Source organism: Oncorhynchus tshawytscha, unplaced genomic scaffold, assembly GCF_018296145.1.
Source record: "Oncorhynchus tshawytscha isolate Ot180627B unplaced genomic scaffold, Otsh_v2.0 Un_contig_1824_pilon_pilon, whole genome shotgun sequence".
Classification (NCBI taxonomy): Eukaryota; Metazoa; Chordata; class Actinopteri; order Salmoniformes; family Salmonidae; genus Oncorhynchus; species Oncorhynchus tshawytscha.
In genome coordinates this window covers 389,015-409,342 of record NW_024609829.1, presented here as the reverse complement: position 1 = coordinate 409,342, position 20,328 = coordinate 389,015, and the positions used below count along the sequence as shown (strand labels likewise).

The window sequence follows — 20,328 nt, the reverse complement described above, 5'->3', positions numbered from 1 at the left end:
TGAGTTACAGCTCAACTCTCAAGAGAAAAGGCAACAAGCCAGGGCCTAGGCTACCCAGCACCGGCCACCAATCACTTAACAAAGGTTTCTGCCAAGACTAAATAGCCTCTTATACATAACATATACAGTGCATTCGGAAGGTATTCAGACCCCTTGACTTTTTCCACATTTTGTTACGTTGCAGCCTTATTCTAAAATGGATTAAATAGTTTTTTTCTCCTAGTCAATTTACACACAATAATGACAAAGCAAAAATAGTTTTTTTTTAGAAACTTTTGCTAATTTTATAAACTTGGTTAAATCACTTTTACATAATTATTCAGACGCTTCACCCACTACTTTGTTGAAGCACCTTTGACAGCGATTACAGTGTTGAGTCTTCTTGGGTATTTGGGGAGTTTCTCCCTATGGGACTCCCAATCATGGCCCGTTGTGATACAGCCTGGAATCTAACCAGGTCCTGTAGTGACGCCTCTAGCACTGAGATGCAGTGCATTAGACCGCTGCGCCACTCGGGAGCAGCAGTGGGTCATGTAATTCATATTAGAATACTAATAATAATATATGGGTAAATCCATTTTAATTCAATCACTTTTTTATTTGAATGAAACCTTCCATGCATATTTGCCTGTTGTAGAAGTGCTCAGAAAGGGTCTTTTTGGACCTGAATGACAACATTTGAGATAAAGGTGCTCAATGTTGACCCATTTTTCATACCATACCATGAAAACATGGTAAAAAAATGTTTTTCATGAAAATAGTACAATTTTACTTTTAACACCCATTATCTAAAAATGTGTGAACTCAGATTTGATTCATATTTGACTATGTTGTAACTTAGACCTTATTTTACATCATCTAAGGTTTTTTGTGCTGTGCCCACAATCTGTTGAGACACAACATGCTCTTACGCATGTCATGCTTCGTCTGATAACGCATGGAGGTGGAAACATCATTCTTTGGTGATGCTTTTCTGCAAACGACTGCACCTTATTGAGGGGAGGATGGATGGGGCCATGTATCGCGAGATCTTGGCCGACAACCTCCTCCCCTCAGTAAGAGCATTGAAGATGGGTCGTGGCTGGGTCTTCCAGCATGACAATGATCAGGCCTTCCAGCAGGCCATCATGGTCAAATTGCTGCAAAGAAACCACTACTAAAGGACACCAATAAGAAGAGACTTGCTTGTGCCAAGAAACATGAGCAATGGACGGGGCCATGTATCGCACCTGTTGGAAATCTGTCCTTTTGTTCTGCTGAGTCCAAATTTGAGATTTTTGTTTCCAACGGCCGTGTCTTTGTGAGACTTAGAGTAGGATCTCCGTATGTGTGATTCCCACCGTGAAGCATGGAGGATGAGGTGTGATGGTGCTTTGCTGGTGATTTATTTAGAATTCAAGGCACACTTAACCATCATGGCTACCACAGAATTTTACAGCGATACGCCATCCCATCTGGTTTGTGCTTACATTTTTTTTTAACCTTTTATTTAACTAGGCAAGTCAATTAAGAACAAATTCTTATTTTCATTGACTGCCTAGGAACAGTGGGTTAACTTTCTTGTTCAGGGGCAGAACAACAGATTTTTACCTTGTCAGCTCGAGGATTCGATCTAGCAACCTTTCGGTTACTGGTCCAATGCTCTAACCACTAGGCTACCTGTCGACCTGCTTAGTGGGGCTATCATTTGTTTTTCAACAGGACAATGACCCAAAACACACCTCCAGGCTGTGTAATGGCTATTTGACCAAGGAGGAGAGTGATGGTGTGCTGCATCAGATTGACCTAGCCTCCACAATCACCCAACCCCTCAACCCAATTGAGATGGTTTGGGATGAGTTAGACCGCAGAGGAAAGGAAAAGCAACCAACAAGTGCTCAGCATATGTGGGAACTCCTTCAAGACTGTTGGAAAAGCATTGCAGAGCAGCGCGCAATTGGCCCAGCGTCGTCCGGGTTTGGCCGGGGTAGCCCGTCATTGTAAACAAGGATTTGTTCTTAACTGACTTTCAGAGTTAAAATCTAAACCAGCGTTTTATTTTTTATTTAACACTTTTTTTTTTTTGGGGGGTTACTACATGATTCCATGTGTTATTTCATGGTTTTGATGTCTTCACTATTATTCTACAATGTAGGAAATAGTAAAAATAAAGAAACCCATGAATGAGTAGGTGTGTCAACTTTTGACTGGTACTGTAAGTGTTCAGACCCTTTACTCAGATCTTTGTTGAAGCACCTTTGGCAGCAATTAGTCACAAGTCTTCTTGGATATGACGCTACAAGCTTGGCACGCCTGTCTTTGGGGAGTTTCTTCCATTTTTATCTGCAGATCCTCTCAAGCTCTGTCAGGTTGGATGGGGAGCGTTGCTGCACTCGTGAGGCATGTTTTTATTTCATGAAACAGTAAGCTTTAATCATCAGACAAGCTCAGTGCATTTTATTAAAACACTTAGGGTGTGTCTATATGTAAAAATACACGTTTAAAAATAGACCAATAAATTGGTCGAAAGAACAGACTTTCGGTCAACCAATATTTTTTTTTAAAGTTGGGGACAGACCTAATGGAAAGTTTTGTTTTAAGTCATAGGGGATGCTGTGTGAGATTTGAATTCAAATGCCATTTAGCAGACGCTTTTATCCGAAGCGACTTAGTCATGTGTGCATACATTTTTTGCATGAGTGGCCCTGGGAATCGAACCCACAATACTGCCATAGCATCTGCCATGCTCTACCAACTGAGCCATTCAGGTCCACAATGTAATCAGTAAATAGTGTACGGTTTTTCTCCTTTCTAGTCACGTGATGATGTGTCCGCATGATGAAGTACCTACCGTGCAACTGGAGGTTGCTCTGAATGTTTGTACAGTACTCTGAACCTTTTCCCTTCTCTCCCTCACAGAAAAGGACCTGAACACAAAATGTATTGTGGATATGGAAGGCAACCAGACCATCCTGCATCCAGGCGGAGGAAACCTGGGCAAAGGAGACTCTAGGTTTGTGTGTGTGTGTGTGTGTGTGTGTGTGTGTGTGTGTGCGCGCGCCCACCCACCCATGGGACTCAGTTTCAGTTGTTGAGAGTGGGAGTCCAGTGATTTGGATAGTGTCACATGACTGTTGTCGACAGTCAGTCTGTCTGTATCGCCTGCTGAGTGCATAATGATTTGGGTCAGGAAGATGGGTTGAGCAGGTCTATTTGGGAGAGCTTGTGTCACTCGATGGCCCATTCCTCTCCTCATTCCTCTCCTGCTCCTCTCCTCATTCTGCCTGTGTTGGGGCATAACTCTCCTCCAGCTGACTTCTTCTCTGTTTCTCAGCCCTTCCATTGCCCCGACAACGTGGGGGAAGGTCACACGGGCCAATACCAGGTGACCACGGAACCCCCTTTTACTTTTGGAGAAGCTAGGGAGTGAGGGACATAACAAAAAAGGGGAAGAGAGAGCGAAAGAAGCACACGTTTGCTTTAGCATCTGTCGGCCATAAAGATCCTCTACTGGCTTTTATGGGGTTAAACAAGGGATGCGCTATCATTTCTCTCTTTCTCTGCCTTTTCTTTCTGTCTCTTTCTTTCCAACTGGGAGACAATGGGGTGAGAGGTGGGGGGGGTTTCACACTTGGAGAAAGACTGAGTTGGCTGCTCCCCATCATACTCCAGACACTTAAACGGTGGAGCTGGGTTCATGTTGTGGGACCTGCTGCTGAGACTCATCCTGGGATGGAGAGATGAATGCTAAAGAGAGGCCCTCCTCACTCACTCCTATAGAGCCTCTACTGACTCTCATGGCACCAGATGCCTTCCTATGGCCCCAGTTCACACGACTGTCTGCAGTATACACAGCTCAGCGTTGTGCCCAGTTTCTTTGGTTTATTTAGGATAGAGGCACCTCTCCCACTCCCATAGGCTTTCATTGCCATAGGGCCCCAGATGCCTCCTATGGCCCCAGTTCACATGACTGCAGTATGAGTGGATCTGTGTCTGTGGAGGAGAGTCCCACTCCCCATGAGCTCCAGGAGCAGACAGCGCTTCCACTGGAGTTCTCTCTCTCAGGCGACGCCTAACCCAATCGGTATCCCTCCACACCCCTGTCCTTTTTCCTGCTCCCAGCATGTGGAGGGTGGGACGTTGTTGCCTGTTTAACTGACCTCTCTCCATTGTGACGAGTGGAACATTGAACTTGCAATGTTTTGTCTCTGCTCCTGTGTCTTAAAGTTAATGGCCGATAAGGTGTTTTCTCTCCTGTAGCAATAGTTATAAACGGGGATAGCCCTCTCTGTTAATCAATCAAATGTATAAAAACCCTTTTTACATCATCAGATGTCACAAAGTGCTGTACAGAAACCCAGCCTAAAACCCCAGACAGCAAGCAATGTAGATGTAGAAGCACGGTGGCTAAGAAAAACTCCCTAGAAAGACATGAACCTAGGAATAAACTTAGAGAAACCAGGCTCTGACAGGTGGCCAGTCATCTTCTGGCTGTGCTGGATGGAGATTATAAGAGTACATGGCCATTAAGGCCAGACTGTTCTTCAAGATGTTCATAGATGACCAGCAGGGTGAAATAATAATCACAGTGGTTGTAGAGGGAGCAACAGGTCAACACCTCGGGAGTAAATGTCAGTTGGCTTTTCATAGGTAGCATGTCCGGTGAACAGGCCAGGGTGCCGTAGCCGCAGGCAGAACAGTTGAAACTGGAGCAGCTTCTGTGTTGCCTGATCTGGTGTATTGTGATTCATGAGTGGAAAATGATCATGTCAGATAGGGCCTGTCTAATGAATGGTCAATAGGCCTACAGTACACTGTCTATTGTTGATACCCTGGCTGAGGCAGGATGGGCCTACAGCTGCCTCGCTTATATCCTTCCTGCTGCCATTAGAGTTTGCATAGTGACGAAAGGCTTTATTTGAACAAGTGTTGGAATCCAGTGTTGACTTGTTCAGTCAGACTTGGGCTCAAACTCTCAACATGTAATTTCATATTATATGTGGTATATGGCCAATATACCACGGCTAAGGTCTGTTCGTAGGCATGATGCAACGCGGGGGAGAAGAAGAGGAGGACGGGTGCGGGGGAGAAGAAGAGGAGGACGGGTGCGGGGGGAGAAGAAGAAGAGGAGGACGGGTGCGGGGGAGAAGAAGAGGAGGACGGGTGCGGGGGGGAGAAGAAGAGGAGGACGCGTGCGTGGGGGAAAGAAGAAGAAGGGCGTGTGCGGGGGAGAAGAAGAGGAGGACGTGTGCGGGGGGAAAGAGGAGGAGGAGGATGGCGTGCGGGGGGAGAAGAAGAAGAGGAGGACGTGCGTGCGGGGGAGAAGAAGAGGAGGACGTGCGTGGGGGGAGAAGAAGAGGAGGGCGTGTGTGCGGGGGGGAGAAGAAGAGGAGGACGTGTGGGGGGAGAAGAAGAGGAGGACGTGTGCGGGGGGAGAAGAAGAGGAGGACGTGTGCGGGGGGAGAAGAGGAGGACGCGTGCGTGGGGGGAGAAGAGGAGGAGGAGGATGACGTGCGGGGAGAAGAAGAGGAGGACGTGTGGGGGGGAGAAAGAAGAGGAGGACGTGTGCGGGGGGGAAGAAGAAGAGGAGGAGGAGGATGACGCGTGCGGGGGAGAAGAAGAGGAGGACGTGTGTGAGGGGGAGAAGAAGAGGAGGACGTGTGGGGGGGGAAGAAGGAGGACGCGTGCGTGGGGGAGAAGAGGAGGAGGAGGATGACGCGTGCGGGGGGAGAAGAAGAGGAGGACGTGTGTGAGGGGGGAGAAGAAGAGGAGGACGTGTGCGGGGGGAGAAGAGGAGGACGGGGGGGAGAAGAGGAGGAGGAGGATGACGCGTGCGGGGGAGAAGAAGAGGGGACGTGTGTGAAGAAGAAGAGGAGGACGTGTGCGGGGGGGGAGAAGAGGAGGACGCGTGCGTGGGGGAAAGAGGAGGAGGAGGATGACGCGTGCGGGGGAGAAGAAGAGGAGGACGTGTGTGAGGGGGGAGAAGAAGAGGAGGACGTGTGGGGGGAGAAGAAGAGGAGGACGTGTGCGGGGGATGAGAAGAGGAGGAAGAGAAGAAGAAGAAGACTGCGCGGGGAGAAGACGAAGACGCGTGGGGGAGGAGGAGGAGGAAGAAGAAGCGTGCGGAATAGGAAGTGAAGAAGAAGAGGACGCACGCGGGGGGAGAAGAAGAAGACGCACGCGGGGGAGAAGAAGAAGACGCACGCGGGGAGAAGAAGAAGACGCACGCGGGGAGAAGAAGAAGACTCACGCGGGGAGAAGAAGAAGACGCACGCGGGGAGAAGAAGAAGACGCACGCGGGGAGAAGAAGACGCACGCGGGGAGAAGAAGACGACGCACGCGGGGGGGAAGAAGACGATGACGCGGGGGGAAGAAGACGACGCACGCGGGGGGAGAAGAAGAAGAAGAAGAAGACGCACGAAGAAGGAGACGCACGAAGAAGAAGGAAGACGCACGCGGGGAAGAAGAAGACGCACGCGGGGGGAAGAAGAAGAAGACGCACGAAGAAGGAGGGGAAGAAGAAGACGCACGGGGGGTGATGAAGAAGACGCACGCGGGGGATGATGATGAAGAAGACGCACGCGGGGGGATGATGATGAAGAAGACGCACGCGGGGGATGATGATGAAGAAGAAGACGCACGCGGGGGATGATGAAGAAGAAGAAGACGCACGCGGGGATGATGATGAAGAAGACGCACGCGGGGATGATGAAGAAGAAGACGCACGCGGGGGATGATGAAGAAGAAGACGCACGCAGGGGGAAGAAGAAGACGCACGCGGGGGGGAAGAAGAAGACGCACGAATGATGAAGAAGAAGACGGCGGGGGATGATGAAGAAGAGGACGCACGCGGGGGGGATGATGAAGAAGAGACGCACGGGGGGATGATGAAGAAGACGCACGCGGGGGATGATGAAGAAGACGCACGCGGGGGATGATGATGAAGAAGAAGACGAGGATGATGAAGAAGACGCACGCGGGGGGATGAAGAAGAAGACGCACGCGGGGAAGAAGGCGACGCAGGGGGAAGAAGAAGAAGCGCACGCGGGGAAGAAGAAGAAGGAGAAGAGGAGGATGCACGCGAGAAGAGGAGGAGGAGGAGGAGGAGGGGCGGCACGAAGAAGAGGCCGCTCGTGGGGGGAGAAGAAGAAGGAAGAAGACGACGCATGCGAGAAGAAGAAGAGCGGACGGGGGGGGGAGAGGAGGGAGCGTGGGTGGAGGGAGAGAAAAGAGAAAGTCGAGGGGAAGAAGAGGATGCGCGCGCGAGGGGAAGAAGAGGATGCGCGCGCGAGGGGAAGAAGAGGATGCGCGTGTAAAGTTGTCTGAAGAGTAGGCTAACGATGGTTTATATAGGTCTAGTGTGTTTTCCCCTTACCGCCATGATGATAATTAGGCATTTATACTGAACAAAAAACCCTGTGGTATCACAGTGCTACTCGTGATACTTGGCCTGGTATCAATCACATCGTTAGAAAAATTTGCTATTGTGACACCGTAGCAAAAGAATTGTCACCTTTTTGGGCCATCAAATTTTATTTGTCACATGCGCCGAACAGGTGTAGACCTTACAGTTCAATGCTTACTTACAAGCCCTTAACCAACAATGCGGTCTTAAGAAAAATTATCACTAAATAAACAAAAGTAAAAAAATAAGAGTAACAGTAATGTGGCTATATACGGGGTACCGTTACCGAGTCAATGTGTGGGGGTACAGGTTAGTCAAGGTAATATGTTGGTAGGGGTAAAGTGACTATGTAAAGATAATTGTAAAAAAAAAAGGGGGGGAGGGTTAATGCAAATAATCCGTGTAGCCATTTGATTAGCTGTTCTCCAGTCTTATGGCTTAGAGGTAGAAGCTGTTCAGAAGCCTTTTTGGACCTAGACTTGGCGCTCCGGTATCGATTGCTGTGTGGTAGCAGAGAGAACAGTCTATGACTTGGGGGACTGGAATCTTTGGCAATTTTTAGGGCCTTCCTCTGACACAGCCTGGTATAGAGGTCCTGGATGGCAGGAAGCTTGGCCCCAGTGATGTACTGGGCCATACGCACAACCCTCTGTGGCGCCTTGCCGAGCAGTTGCCATACCAGCCGGTGATGCAACCAGTGCTCTATGCTCTTGATGGTGCAGCTGTCTCATGGACCACGATAGTTTGTTGCAGCGTGAAGCTCTCAACCTGCTCCACTACAGCCCCGTCGATGAGAATGGGGGTGTGCTCGGCCTTTGAGGTCACTATGGTGTTGAACGCTGAGCTGTAGTCAATGAACAGCATTCTCATGTAGGTGTTCCTTTTGTCCAGGTGGGAAAGGGCAGTGTTGAGTGCAATCGAGATTGCATCATCTGTGGATCTGTTGGGACGGTATGCAAATTGGAGTGGTCACCAGTTTACATCCCTGTATTTAGGTCAATAGTACAGTAAGGAGCACAGGGGAGGGTGTCCCATACCCCATCCTCCCTAACCCTTACCTCTAATAGGCTGTAGCCCAGGCTGAACCTTATCCCTCTCCATACTCACCCTCCCTATGCCTTCCACGACCATGGCATGCACAGTCACAGGAGAGGGGAGTGAGCGGCCAGCGTGCATCCACGCGGAAACTTATTTTTTTAAGTGACTGCGATCGTAACAGAGAGAACGAATGAGGGAAGACAGGCTGGCGGGCGGGCACTCCTCACTGCCTCCCCCTCTCCTCTCATTGGCCGGTGGGCCGTGTTGCGTGATGTGTAACTGGGTGATGGGGTGCTGGACAGGGCCCCTCACGGCCCTCTGGAATCTGAAATCCACCCCCCAACCCAGTGCTGCATCCCGGACCCTGATTCGCTGTGACAGCTGTCAGTGTGGCAACCATCAACCTCTGAGTGGGTTATGGCTGGGGGGCGGGAGGGTTCTCCTCTCCTTTATGGTGAAACTGGTCAAGAAAGACATCCAGTAACAATGCATTGGTGAGGGTTGGTTAGATTGAGCTGTGCTGTTGGCGAGGGTTGGTTAGATTGAGCTGTGCTGTTGGCGAGGGTTGATTAGATTGAGCTGTGTTGTTTGGCGAGGGTTGGTTAGATTGAGCTGTGCTGTTGGTGAGGGTTGGTTAGATTGAGCTGTGCTGTTGGGCTGCAGGGTTTAAACTGACTCACTGCACTATACAGTGTTCACTAAGTTCTTGGGAAGAAATTGGGGGAAATTATGGGCTGGGCTGGGCTGTGGGATTTTCTCTCACTGTGTTTGTGTACGAGACACGGCTCCTGGTCTGGGAGAGATGAGTATGATGGGAAAAGCCAGAGATAAAAGGAAGTGGGGCGGTGGAAGGATAGAAGAGACAGAGAGGCATCGTGATGGAAGGATAGAAGAGACCGAGAGGCATTGTGATGGAAGGATAGAAGAGACAGAGAGGCATCGTGATGGAAGGATAGAAGAGACCGAGAGGCATCGTGATGGAAGGATAGAAGAGACCGAGAGGCATCGTGATGGAAGGATAGAAGAGACCAAAAGGCATCGTGATGGAAGGATAGAAGGGACAGAGGCATCGTGATGGAAGGATAGAAGAGACCGAAAGGCATCATGATGGAAGGATAGAAGAGACAGAGATGCATCGTGATGGAAGGATAGAAGAGACAGAGAGGCATCGTGATGAAAGGATAGAAGAGACAGAGGCATCGTGATGGAAGGATAGAAGAGACAGAGAGGCATCGTGATGGAAGGATAGAAGGGACAGAGGCATCGTGATGGAAGGATAGAAGAGATAGAGAGGCATCGTGATGGAAGGATAGAAGAGACAGAGAGGCATCGTGATGGAAGGATAGAAGAGACAGAGGCATCGTGATGGAAGGATAGAAGAGACAGAGAGGCATCGTGATGGAAGGATAGAAGGGACAGAGGCATTGTGATGGAAGGATAGAAGAGATAGAGAGGCATTGTGATGGGAGGATAGAAGAGACAGGCATCGTGATGGGAGGATAGAAGAGACCGAGAGGCATCGTGACGGAAGGATAGAAGAGACCGAGAGGCATCGTGATGGAAGGATAGAAGAGACAGAGGCATCGTGATGGAAGGATAGAAGAGACAGAGGCATCGTGATGGAAGGATAGAAGAGACAGAGGATAGGCATCGTGGGAGGGAAGGATCGTGAGGAAGGATAGACCGAGAGGCATCGTGATGGAAGGATAGAAGAGACCGAGAGGCATCGTGACGGAAGGATAGAAGAGACCGAGAGGCATCGTGATGGAAGGATAGAAGAGACCGAGAGGCATCGTGATGGAAGGATAGAAGAGACAGAGAGGCATCGTGATGGGAGACAGAGGAGACATGTTCAAAGCCTCTTTATGGGCCTAGTCCTAACTAGAGGGTAAATCACACAGCCTATCTACTCTCTGTATTGGAGAATGGCACAAAAGTATGACTTACTGGGGTGATGTCAGTTCTATGTAGCTTAGTGTCAGTGAAATGAATTCCACGATAATGAAGTGATGTTGAAACTCAGATTTTTCACTTTCAAATGTATGTAAAACAAAAACCAATGATTGCAAAGTTAAACAAAACATACAACTCTATGAAATTGTCCCGTGTCAGATACCTGCCATTGTTTTGGATGTTTTTAAAGAGCTGAAGAAGTTCAGCTGAGGCATTTTCAAAGAATGTGCATGGATAAAGGGAACCAGGTGTGTGTCTGTCTGTCTGTGTTGGCCATATCACAAAGTGAAATGTATTAGTTGGTGAAATATTTGTGTTTCGATTGTCAACAATCTCTTTGTCGTTTGCGTTAAGTAGAGGTCGACCGATTTATGATTTTTCAATGCCAATGCCAATTATTGGAGGACCAAAAAGGTCGATTTAAAATTAAAAGATATATTTTTTATATGTACACTGCTCAAAAAAATTAAGGGAACATTTAAACAACACAATGTAACTCCAAGTCAATCACACTTCTGTGAAATCAAACTGTCCACTTAGGAAGCAACACTGATTGACAATAAATTTCACATGCTGTTGTGCAAATGGAATAGACAACAGGTGGAAATTATAGACAATTAGCAAGACACCCCCAATAAAGGAGTGGTTCTGCAGGTGGTAACCACAGACCACTTCTCAGTTCCTATGCTTCCTGGCTGATCTTTTGGTCACTTGAATGCTGGCGGTGCTTTCACTCTAGTGGTAGCATGAGACGGAGTCTACAACCCACACAAGTGGCTCAGGTAGTGCAGCTCATCCAGGATGGAACATCAATGCGAGCTGTGGCAAGAAGGTTTGCTGTGTCTGTCAGCGTAGTGTCCAGAGCATGGAGGCGCTACCAGGAGACAGGCCAGTACATCAGGAGATGTGGAGGAGGCCGTAGGAGGGCAACAACCCAGCAGCAGGACCGCTACCTCCGCCTTTGTGCAAGGAGGAGCAGGAGGAGCACTGCCAGAGCCCTGCAAAAGGACCTCCAGCAGGCCACAAATGTGCATGTGTCTGCTCAAACGGTCAGAAACAGACTCCATGAGGGTGGTATGAGGGCCTGACGTCCACAGGTGTGGGTTGTGCTTACAGCCCAACACTGTGCAGGACATTTGGCATTTGCCAGAGAACACCAATATTGGCAAATTCGCCACTGGCGCCCTGTGCTCTTCACAGATGAAAGCAGGTTCACACTGAGCACGTGACAGAGTCTGAAGACGCCGTGGAGAATGTTCTGCTGCCTGCAACATCCTCCAGCATGACCGGTTTGGCGGTGGGTCAGTCATGGTGTGGGGTGGCATTTCTTTGGGGGGGCCGCACAGCCCTCTATGTGCTCGTCAGAGGTAGCCTGACTGCCATTAGGTACCGAGATGAGATCCTCAGACCCCTTGTGAGACCATATGCTGGTGCGGTTGGCCCTGGGTTCCTCCTAATGCAAGAACATGCTAGACCTCATGTGGCTGGAGTGTGTCAGCAGATCCTGCAAGAGGAAGGCATTGATGCTATGGACTGGCCCGCCCGTTCCCCAGACCTGAATCCAATTGAGCACATCTGGGACATCATGTCTCGCTCCATCCACCAACGCTACGTTGCACCACAGACTGTCCAGGAGTTGGTGGATGCTTTAGTCCAGGTCTAGGAGGAGATCCCTCAGGAGACCATCCGCCACCTCATCAGGAGCATGTCCAGGCATTGTAGGGAGGTCAAACAGGCACGCGGAGGCCACACACACCACTGAGCCTCATTTTGACTTGTTTTAAGGACATTACATCAAAGTTGGATCAGCCTGTAGTCTGGTTTTCCACTTTCATTTTGAGTGTCACTCCAAATCCAGACCTCCATGGGTTGATACATTTGATTTCCATTGATAATTTTTGTGTGATTTTGTTGTCAGCACATTCAACTATGTAAAGAAAAAAGTATTTAATAAGAATATTTCATTCATTCAGATCTAGGATGTGTTATTTTAGTGTTATATATATATATATTTATTTATTTATTTATTTGTGTGTATATATATATATATATATATATTTATTTATTTATATATATTTATTTATTTGTGTGTGTATATATATAAATATTTGTAATAATGACAATTACAACAATACTGAATGAACACTTATTTTATCTTAATATAATACATCAATAAAATCAATTTAGCCTCAAATAAATAATAAAACATGTTCAATTTGGTTTAAATAATGCAAAAACAAAGTGTTGGAGAAGAAAGTAAAAGTGCAATATGTGCGATGTAAGAAAGCTAACGTTTAAGTTCCTTGCTCAGAATATGAGAACATATGAAACCTGGTGGTTCCTTTTAACATGAGTCTTCAATATTCCCAGGTAAGAAGTTTTAGGTTGTAGTTATTAGAGGAATTATAGGACTATTTCTCTCTATACGATTTGTATTTCATAAACCTTTGACTATAGGATGTTCTTATAGGCACTTTAGTATCGCCAGTGTAACAGTATAGCTCCCGTCCCTCTCCTCGCCCCTACCTAGACTCGAACCAGGAACACATCGACAACAGCCACCCTCGAAGCAGCGTTACCCATGCAGAGCAAGTGGAACAACTACTCCAAGTTTCAGAGCAAGTGACGTTTGAAACGCTATTGGCGTGCACCCCGCTAACTAGCTAGCCATTTCACATCGGTTACACCAGCCTAATCTCGGGAGTTGATAGGCCTGAAGTCATAAACAGCACAATGCTTGAAGCATTGCGAAGAGCTGCTGGCAAAACGCACGAAAGTGCTGTTTGAATGAATGCTTACGAGCCTGCTGCTGCCTACCATCGCTCAGTCAGACTGCTCTATCAAATCATATACTTAATTATAACATAATAACACACAGAAATACGAGCCTTAGGTCATTAATATGGTCGAATCCGGAAACTAGCATCTCGAAAACAAAACGTTTATTCTTTCAGTGAAATACGGAACCGTTCCGTATTTTATCTAACGGGTGGCATCCATAAGTCTAAATATTCCTGTTACATTGCACAACCTTCAATGTTATGTCATAATTATGTAAAATTCTGGCAAATTAGTTTGCAACGAGCCAGGCGGCCCAAACTGTTGCATATACCCTGACTCTGCGTGCAATGAACGCAAGAGAAGTGACACAATTTCACCTGGTTAATGTTGCCTGCTAACCTGGATTTCTTTTAGCTAAATATGCAGGTTTAGAAATATATACGTCTGTGTATTGATTTTAAGAAAGGCATTGATGTTTATGGTTAGGTACAGTCGTGCAACGATTGTGCTTTTTTGGCAAATGCGCTTTTTTAAAATCATCCCCCGTTTGGCGAAGTTGGCTGTCTTTGTTAGGAAGAAATATTCTTCACACAGTTCGCAATGAGCCAGGCGGCCCAAACTGCTGCATATACCCTGACTCTGTTGCAAGAGAAGTGACACAATTTCGCTAGTTAAAAGAAATTCATGTTAGCAGGCAATATTAACTAAATATGCAGGTTTAAAAATGTGTCTCTCGTCTATGCCTTCAGGTGGTTTTGCCTGTAGTGCTCATCTTATGAGTCTGATTCCGTCCTGTCTTGTTTGACAGGTATCATGGAGGAAAAGAAAGGGCTAGAGGCTGATGTTATGGGAGAGGAGAGGATGACCAGGGGAGAGAGGAGTGGGCTGAGTGTACAAAACATTAAGAACTATGCTCTTTCCTTGACAGACTAAGTGAAAGCTATGATCCCTTCTTGATGTCACTTGTTCAATCCACTTCAATCGGTGTAGATGAAGGGGAGGAGACGGGTTAAATAATAATTAAGACAATTGAGACTTGGATTGTGTGCCATTCAGAGGGTGAATGGGAAAGACAACAGATGTAAGTGCCTTTGAACGGGGTATGGTTTGTGTCAAGAACCACAACGCTGATGGGTTTTTCACGCTCAACAGTTTCCCATGTGTATCAAAAATGGTCCACCACCCAAAGGACATTCAGCCATCTTGACACAACTGTGGGAAGCATTGGAGTCAACATGGGCCAACATCCCTGTGGAAGGCTTTCGACACCTTGTAGAGTCTATGCCCCCAACGAATTGAGGCTGTTCTGAGGGGGGAGGGGTTCTCATCTCAATATTAGGAAGGTGTTCTAATTGTTTTTTTCAGTCAGTGTATTGAGCCTGCAAGTGCAATATGTTTTATTGTTATTGTAACACACACCAAGATAGGTGCAGTGAAATGTGTTTTACAGGGTCAGACGTAGTAGTACGGTGCACCTGGAGTGAATTAGGATGAAGTGCCTTGCTCAAGGGCACATAGACCGATTTTCATGTTGGTTCGGGTATACGAACCAGCAACCTTTCGGTCACTTGCCCAACACTCTAAATGCTAGGCAAGGGAAAAAATGGAGTAACAAAATAGGTAGAGGGCTGAAGGAGGGAGGATTGACAAAGCACTTGTGAATGAGAATGATGATTTGATGCTGCTGAACACTAGAGCTAGCAGAAACTGTACATGTGATGTTAGTTCCCACTAGAACTAGCCTGTGCTAGTTTGGGTCTGGCTGCAGTTGACCAGAGCCCTTCAGATTTACTGCATTTAATCCTAATAAGCCTAATGAAGAAATTACGTATTTTTGACAGCCACCCCCCAAAAAATGTTGAGGTGTATGGTGGTAGTGTAGCCCTTTTGGATTGGATTAGGTTATTCATGACTCTTCTGATGGTTTAGATGGACAGATGTAGTAACAGGACTATCACCACCTAGATGGTTACATTCCACTCCCATCTCTTCCTCCCCTAGACTGTCTCGGTGGTATGTAGCCAGGCCTATATAAGCCGTGCGTGTGAGTGAGTGTGCACACGTGTGTTGGGGAATGCCAGAGCAGCAGCTGCTGTTACAGCAGAGCTCCGTCCCAAATTGAGGATAAAAGCTCCCAAACAGTTTTACAGGGACTCTGCGACAGGAGAAATCTATTGCCCAGAATGATAGTAAACAAAGCAGCACGTCACAGGAGAGTGGAGAGGATTCTCCCTGCCTCCATTAGTCAATGCTTGTCTTCACTGGGACCACTCCAGGGTTTGGGTTAATTGGGGCATGAACTGAACTTAACAGCCTGGCCAATAAACTCCCAAACTACCAAATAATCTAATTGAGGTCTGAGGCACAGCCCACTAGATAGAGGGAAGTTGTCTGGCTAGAGGACACTAGATTTAACTCTACAGGCTGGGAATGGTAGGTTCTGTTCTGACTCCACAATCCTCTGTTTTTAGTGTTGAGTTTGATTGAATGTCCAATTTATAAGCCACTTTCCTTCAGGAATCTTCTAGGAAAGGATCTGGGAAGTTAGAGCTGTTTGCTTATATCTCGCCTACCTGGTTGTCACCGCTCTGCCAATGGGAGTGAACAAACAGTCACACAATATTGCACTGGTACGCACGCGAGCGATCAGAATAACTATTTACAATGAGTTTCCAGCCTGTATCAGACAACTTTGTTCCCCCAGCCCACATATCATGATTCATAAGGCCCACATGTTTTATGGGTGCAGTCGGCGTGCCTGGCGGGCATGCTTCTAAGCTGTCTTTTACTCTCACTACCCAGACAGGTTGAGACAGCGGTCTGCTGATGCTAAAACAGCATGCTGTAGCCAGGCCCCAGTGGGGAATAGGAATGCCAGGGGATGAGGAGAGCAAGCTGTGGGGTGAGGTTGGTGGGAAAAGGACTGGGAAGCAGCTGCCAATTACTACCACTCCCCTACCGACCATCCTTCCTTCACCCACACCTTCCCTCCCTCCCTGGCTGTCAGAGAGCTAAGCCTGGGGTAACTCACTGTCCGTGGCAGGACTTGTCAGCTCAACACTGTGGTCTGCGTCCCAAATGGCACACTTTTTCCTATGTAGTGTTCCCTATGGGCCCTGGTCAAAAGTAGTGGCCTAAATAGGGAATAAGGTTCCATTAATTCCATTTGGGACCCCAGCCTAGTGGCAGGTGGAATCTGCACAGATGTTTTCCTATGTTAGCACAGCTGAAAACTGTTGTCCTGATTTAAGAAGCAATAAAACTGGCCTTCTTTAGAGTATCTGGAGCATCAGCATTTGTGGGTTCGATTACAGGCTCAAAATGGCCAGAAACAAAGCACTTCTGAAACTCTTCAGTCTATTCTTGTTCTGAGAAATGAAGGCTATTCCATGTGAGAAAGTGCCAAGAAACTGAAGATCTCGTACAACGCTGTGTACAAACTGTCTCTAACCAGAATAGGAAGAGGAGTGGGAGGCCTCGGTGCACAACTGAGGACAAGTACATTTGTGTCTTGTTTTAGAAACAGACGCCTCACAAGTCCTCAACTGGCAGCTTCATTAAATAGTACCTGCAAACACCAGTCTCAACATCAACAGTGAAGAGGCGACTCCGGGATGCTGGCCTTCTAGGCAGAGTTGCAAAGAAAAAGTAACATCTCAGACTGGCCAATAAAAGATGAAGATGGGCAAAAGAACAGACACTGGACAGAGGAACTCTGCCTAGAAGGCCAGCATCCTTTCATGGCTACAGATGGGTCGGTAGTCATTTAGGCATGCTGCCTTAGTGTTCTTGGGCACAGGCACTATGGTGGTCTGCTTAAAACATGTTGGTATTACAGCCTCGGACAGGGAAAGATTGAAGACACTTGCCAGTTGGTCAGCGCATGCTTGCAGTACACGTCCTGGTAATCCGTCTGGCCTTGCGGCCTTGTGAATGTTGACCTGTTTTAAAGGTCTTACTTGCATCAGCTGCGGAGAGCATGATCAGTCTTCAGGAACAGCTGGTGCTCTCATGCATGTTTCAGTGTTATTTGCCTCAAAGCGAGCATAGAAGTAACTCATCTGGTAGGCTTGTGTCACTGGGCAGCTCTCGGCTGTGCTTCCCTATGTAGTCTGTAATGGTTTGCAAGCCGTGCCACATCCGACGAGCGTCAGAGCCGGTGTAGTACGATTCGATCTTGGTTCTGTATGGATGCTATGCTTGTTTGATGGCTCGCCGGAGGTCATAGCGGGATTTCTTATAAGCTTCTAGGTTAGCGTCCCGCTCCTTGAATGCGGCAGCTCTAGCCTTTAGCTCAGTGCGGATGTTGCCTGTAATCCATAGCTTCTGGTTGGGGTATGTACGTATGGTCACTGTGGGGACGACGTCATTGATGCTCTTATTGATAAAGCCAATGACTGATGTGGTGTACTCCTCAATGCCATCGGAGGAATCCTGGAACTTATTCCAGTCTGTTCCAGCAAAATAGTCCTGTAGCTTAGCATCAGCTTCATCTGAACACTTTTATTGATCTAGTCACTGGTGCTTCCTGCTTTAATTTTTGCTTGTACGCAGGAATCAGAAGGATATAATTATGGTCAGATTTGCCAAATGGAAGGCGATATAGAGCTTTGTATGCATTTCTGTGTGTGGAGTAAAGGTGGTCCAGGGTTTTTTCCCCTCTGGTTGCATATTTAACATGCTGAATAGAAATGAGGTAAAACTGATTTTAAGTTTCCCTGCATTAAAGTTCCCTGCTACTAGGCGCGCCACCTGGGTGAGCGTTTTCTTGTTTGCCTATGGCGGAATACAGCTCATTCAATGCTGTCTTAGTGCCAGCCTCTGACTGTGGTGCTATGTAAACAGCTACGAAAAATACAGACGAAAACTCTTTAGGTAGATAGTGTGGTCTACAGCTTATCATGAGATGCAATAGCTCAAGACTTCATTAGATATCGTGCACCAGCTCTTACAAAAATACATAGTCCGCCGCCCCTTGTCTTACCAGACGCCGCTGTTCTATCCTGCCGGTACAGCATGTAACCAGCCAGCTGTATGCTGATAGTGTCGTCATTCAGCCACGACTCCATGAAGCATAAGATATTGCACTTTTGAATGTTTCATTGGTAGTTTAATCTTCCATTGTCAATCAATTTTATTCTTCGAATATTGCACGTTTGCTAGCAGAATGGAAGGAAGTGGGGGTTTATTTGATCGCCTACGATTTCTGCCCTCTGGCCCCTTTTTTCTCCGCCGCCTCTTCACGCAAATCACGGGGATCTGGGCCTGTTCCCAAGAAAGCAGTATATCGTTCGCGTCGTGCTCGTCAGCTTGTTAGGGAGGATGTTCCTGTGGCGGGATCAAATCAGCGGATATTTTAGAGCGCCGCCGAAAGTTTTTGATAAAACTCAAACTTTCATTAAAACACACATACAAGGTACTGAATTAAAGCTACACTCGTTGTGAATCTAGCCACCAAGTCAGATTTGTAAAATGCTTTTCGGCGAAAGCATGAGAAGCTAATATCTGATAGCATACACCCCCCAGAATACCAGACCGTCAACAAAACAACAGATTTTGCGGTAGCCGGCGCTACCCAAAACAAAGAAATAAAATATAAAACATTCATTACCTTTGACAAGCTTCTTTCTTGGCACTCCTATATGTCACATAAACATCACAATTGGGTCTTTTTCCCGATTAAATCCGTCATTGTATACCCAAAATGTGATTTGCTGAAGACCGGTCTTATCCAGAAAAATGCCCCTTTACAAGACGCAACGTCACTTTTTAAAATTACAAAAGTTGCCTATATACTTTTACAAATCACTTCAAATTACTTTTCTAAACCAACTTTAGGTATTAATAAACGTTAATAATCTATTAAATTGATCACTGGGCGATCTGTATTCGATAGCAGCAAGTCTTGAAATCATCGTCCATGTTTTCACATTCAAAACATCCTGTGGTGAGCCCAAAGAAAGGAAATGCGTCACGTTACCAAACCAAGGATAAAGCCGCCCCTAAATGACAGCATTGGCGACATCGTGTGGAAGCTGTAGGCGTTTACAGGGGATTGCCATGTATTTTCTTCAGCCTTAGACAATACATTGACTGGCGGATGGATATTATTTTTGTGTTTTTGGTGACCAGTTTTTCGAAGGATTTTGACTCCTAAACACGTTCTGTTATAGCCACAGACACGATTTAACCAGTTTTAGAGACTTCAGAGTGTTTTCTATACACACACACTTATCATATGCATATACTATATTCCTGGCATGAGTAGCATGAAGCTGAAATGTTGCGCGATTTTTAACAAAAAGCTGCGAAAATTCGCAGCCTCCTTAAGAGGTTTTAAAGGAAACAAAGGATTCTGCCAGTCTGTGGTGAGTAATCACAGTCCTGATGTCCAGAAGTTATTTTCAGCCATAAGAGACGGTAGCAGCAACATTATGTATGTAAATAAACAAACAAAAAACACAATCGATTGGGGACACGTAAAACGTCTGCCTTCTTCTCTGGCGCCATTTTTGTGGTCAGCCCTAGGGTTTTCAAATCAAGTCTCTGCATAGAATCCATCTGACAGTAGTAGTAATTCAATGTTTCCCCTACTTAACCATTCATATAACTGTGGTGGTCCACCTTGCTGACTGAGCAGTGTCTCTGGCCATGTGTCTCTGGCCATGTGTCTCTGGCCATGTGTCTCTGGCCATGCGTCTCTGGCCATGTGTCTCTGGCCATGTAATGGTGTTGTGATAGGGTCGGATAATAACAGTGCCTTGGGCTAGAGGAGCAGTCAGTGATAGGACAAGGGCAAAGTAAGTGTTGCTACATTGTTTAGGAAGGGAGTTGGCTGGGGTGTGTGTGAGAACATGTAGCAATCTGCTCTCGCTCTCGCTCTCTCTCTCTCTCTCTCTCTCTCTCTCTCTCTCTCTCTCCCACACACTCACTCATTCACACCCTTCCTTCTGATTCAGCAGTCGGCAACATAGGCCTGAGGTCGCAGGCAGGGCTGTAAAAAGTGAGCACATGTTTAATCCGCCAATAATCCTTTATAGGCCTTGGGCTAGCCTATTACAGCTACCGCCACACCCCTAGCATCAAACAACTGTCTGTGAGATGAGTTCTTATCTCCTATTGATAATGGCCTATGTGCCAGACAGATTCTATCCAACATGCAAGCTAAACTA

At 46.9% G+C, this 20,328-nt stretch overlaps 1 protein-coding gene across 1 annotated transcript in view; it reads left to right on the top strand.

Annotated features, from left to right (window-relative positions):
• The window catches only part of LOC112247286 (kinesin-like protein KIF13B), a 75,951-nt gene that overhangs the window by 8,823 nt on the left and 46,800 nt on the right, over positions 1-20,328 (top strand). The window contains exon 3 of the mRNA XM_042319240.1: positions 2,899-2,992. Coding sequence (XP_042175174.1) covers positions 2,899-2,992 — 94 coding nt within the window. The remainder of the gene's footprint in view (positions 1-2,898; positions 2,993-20,328) is intronic.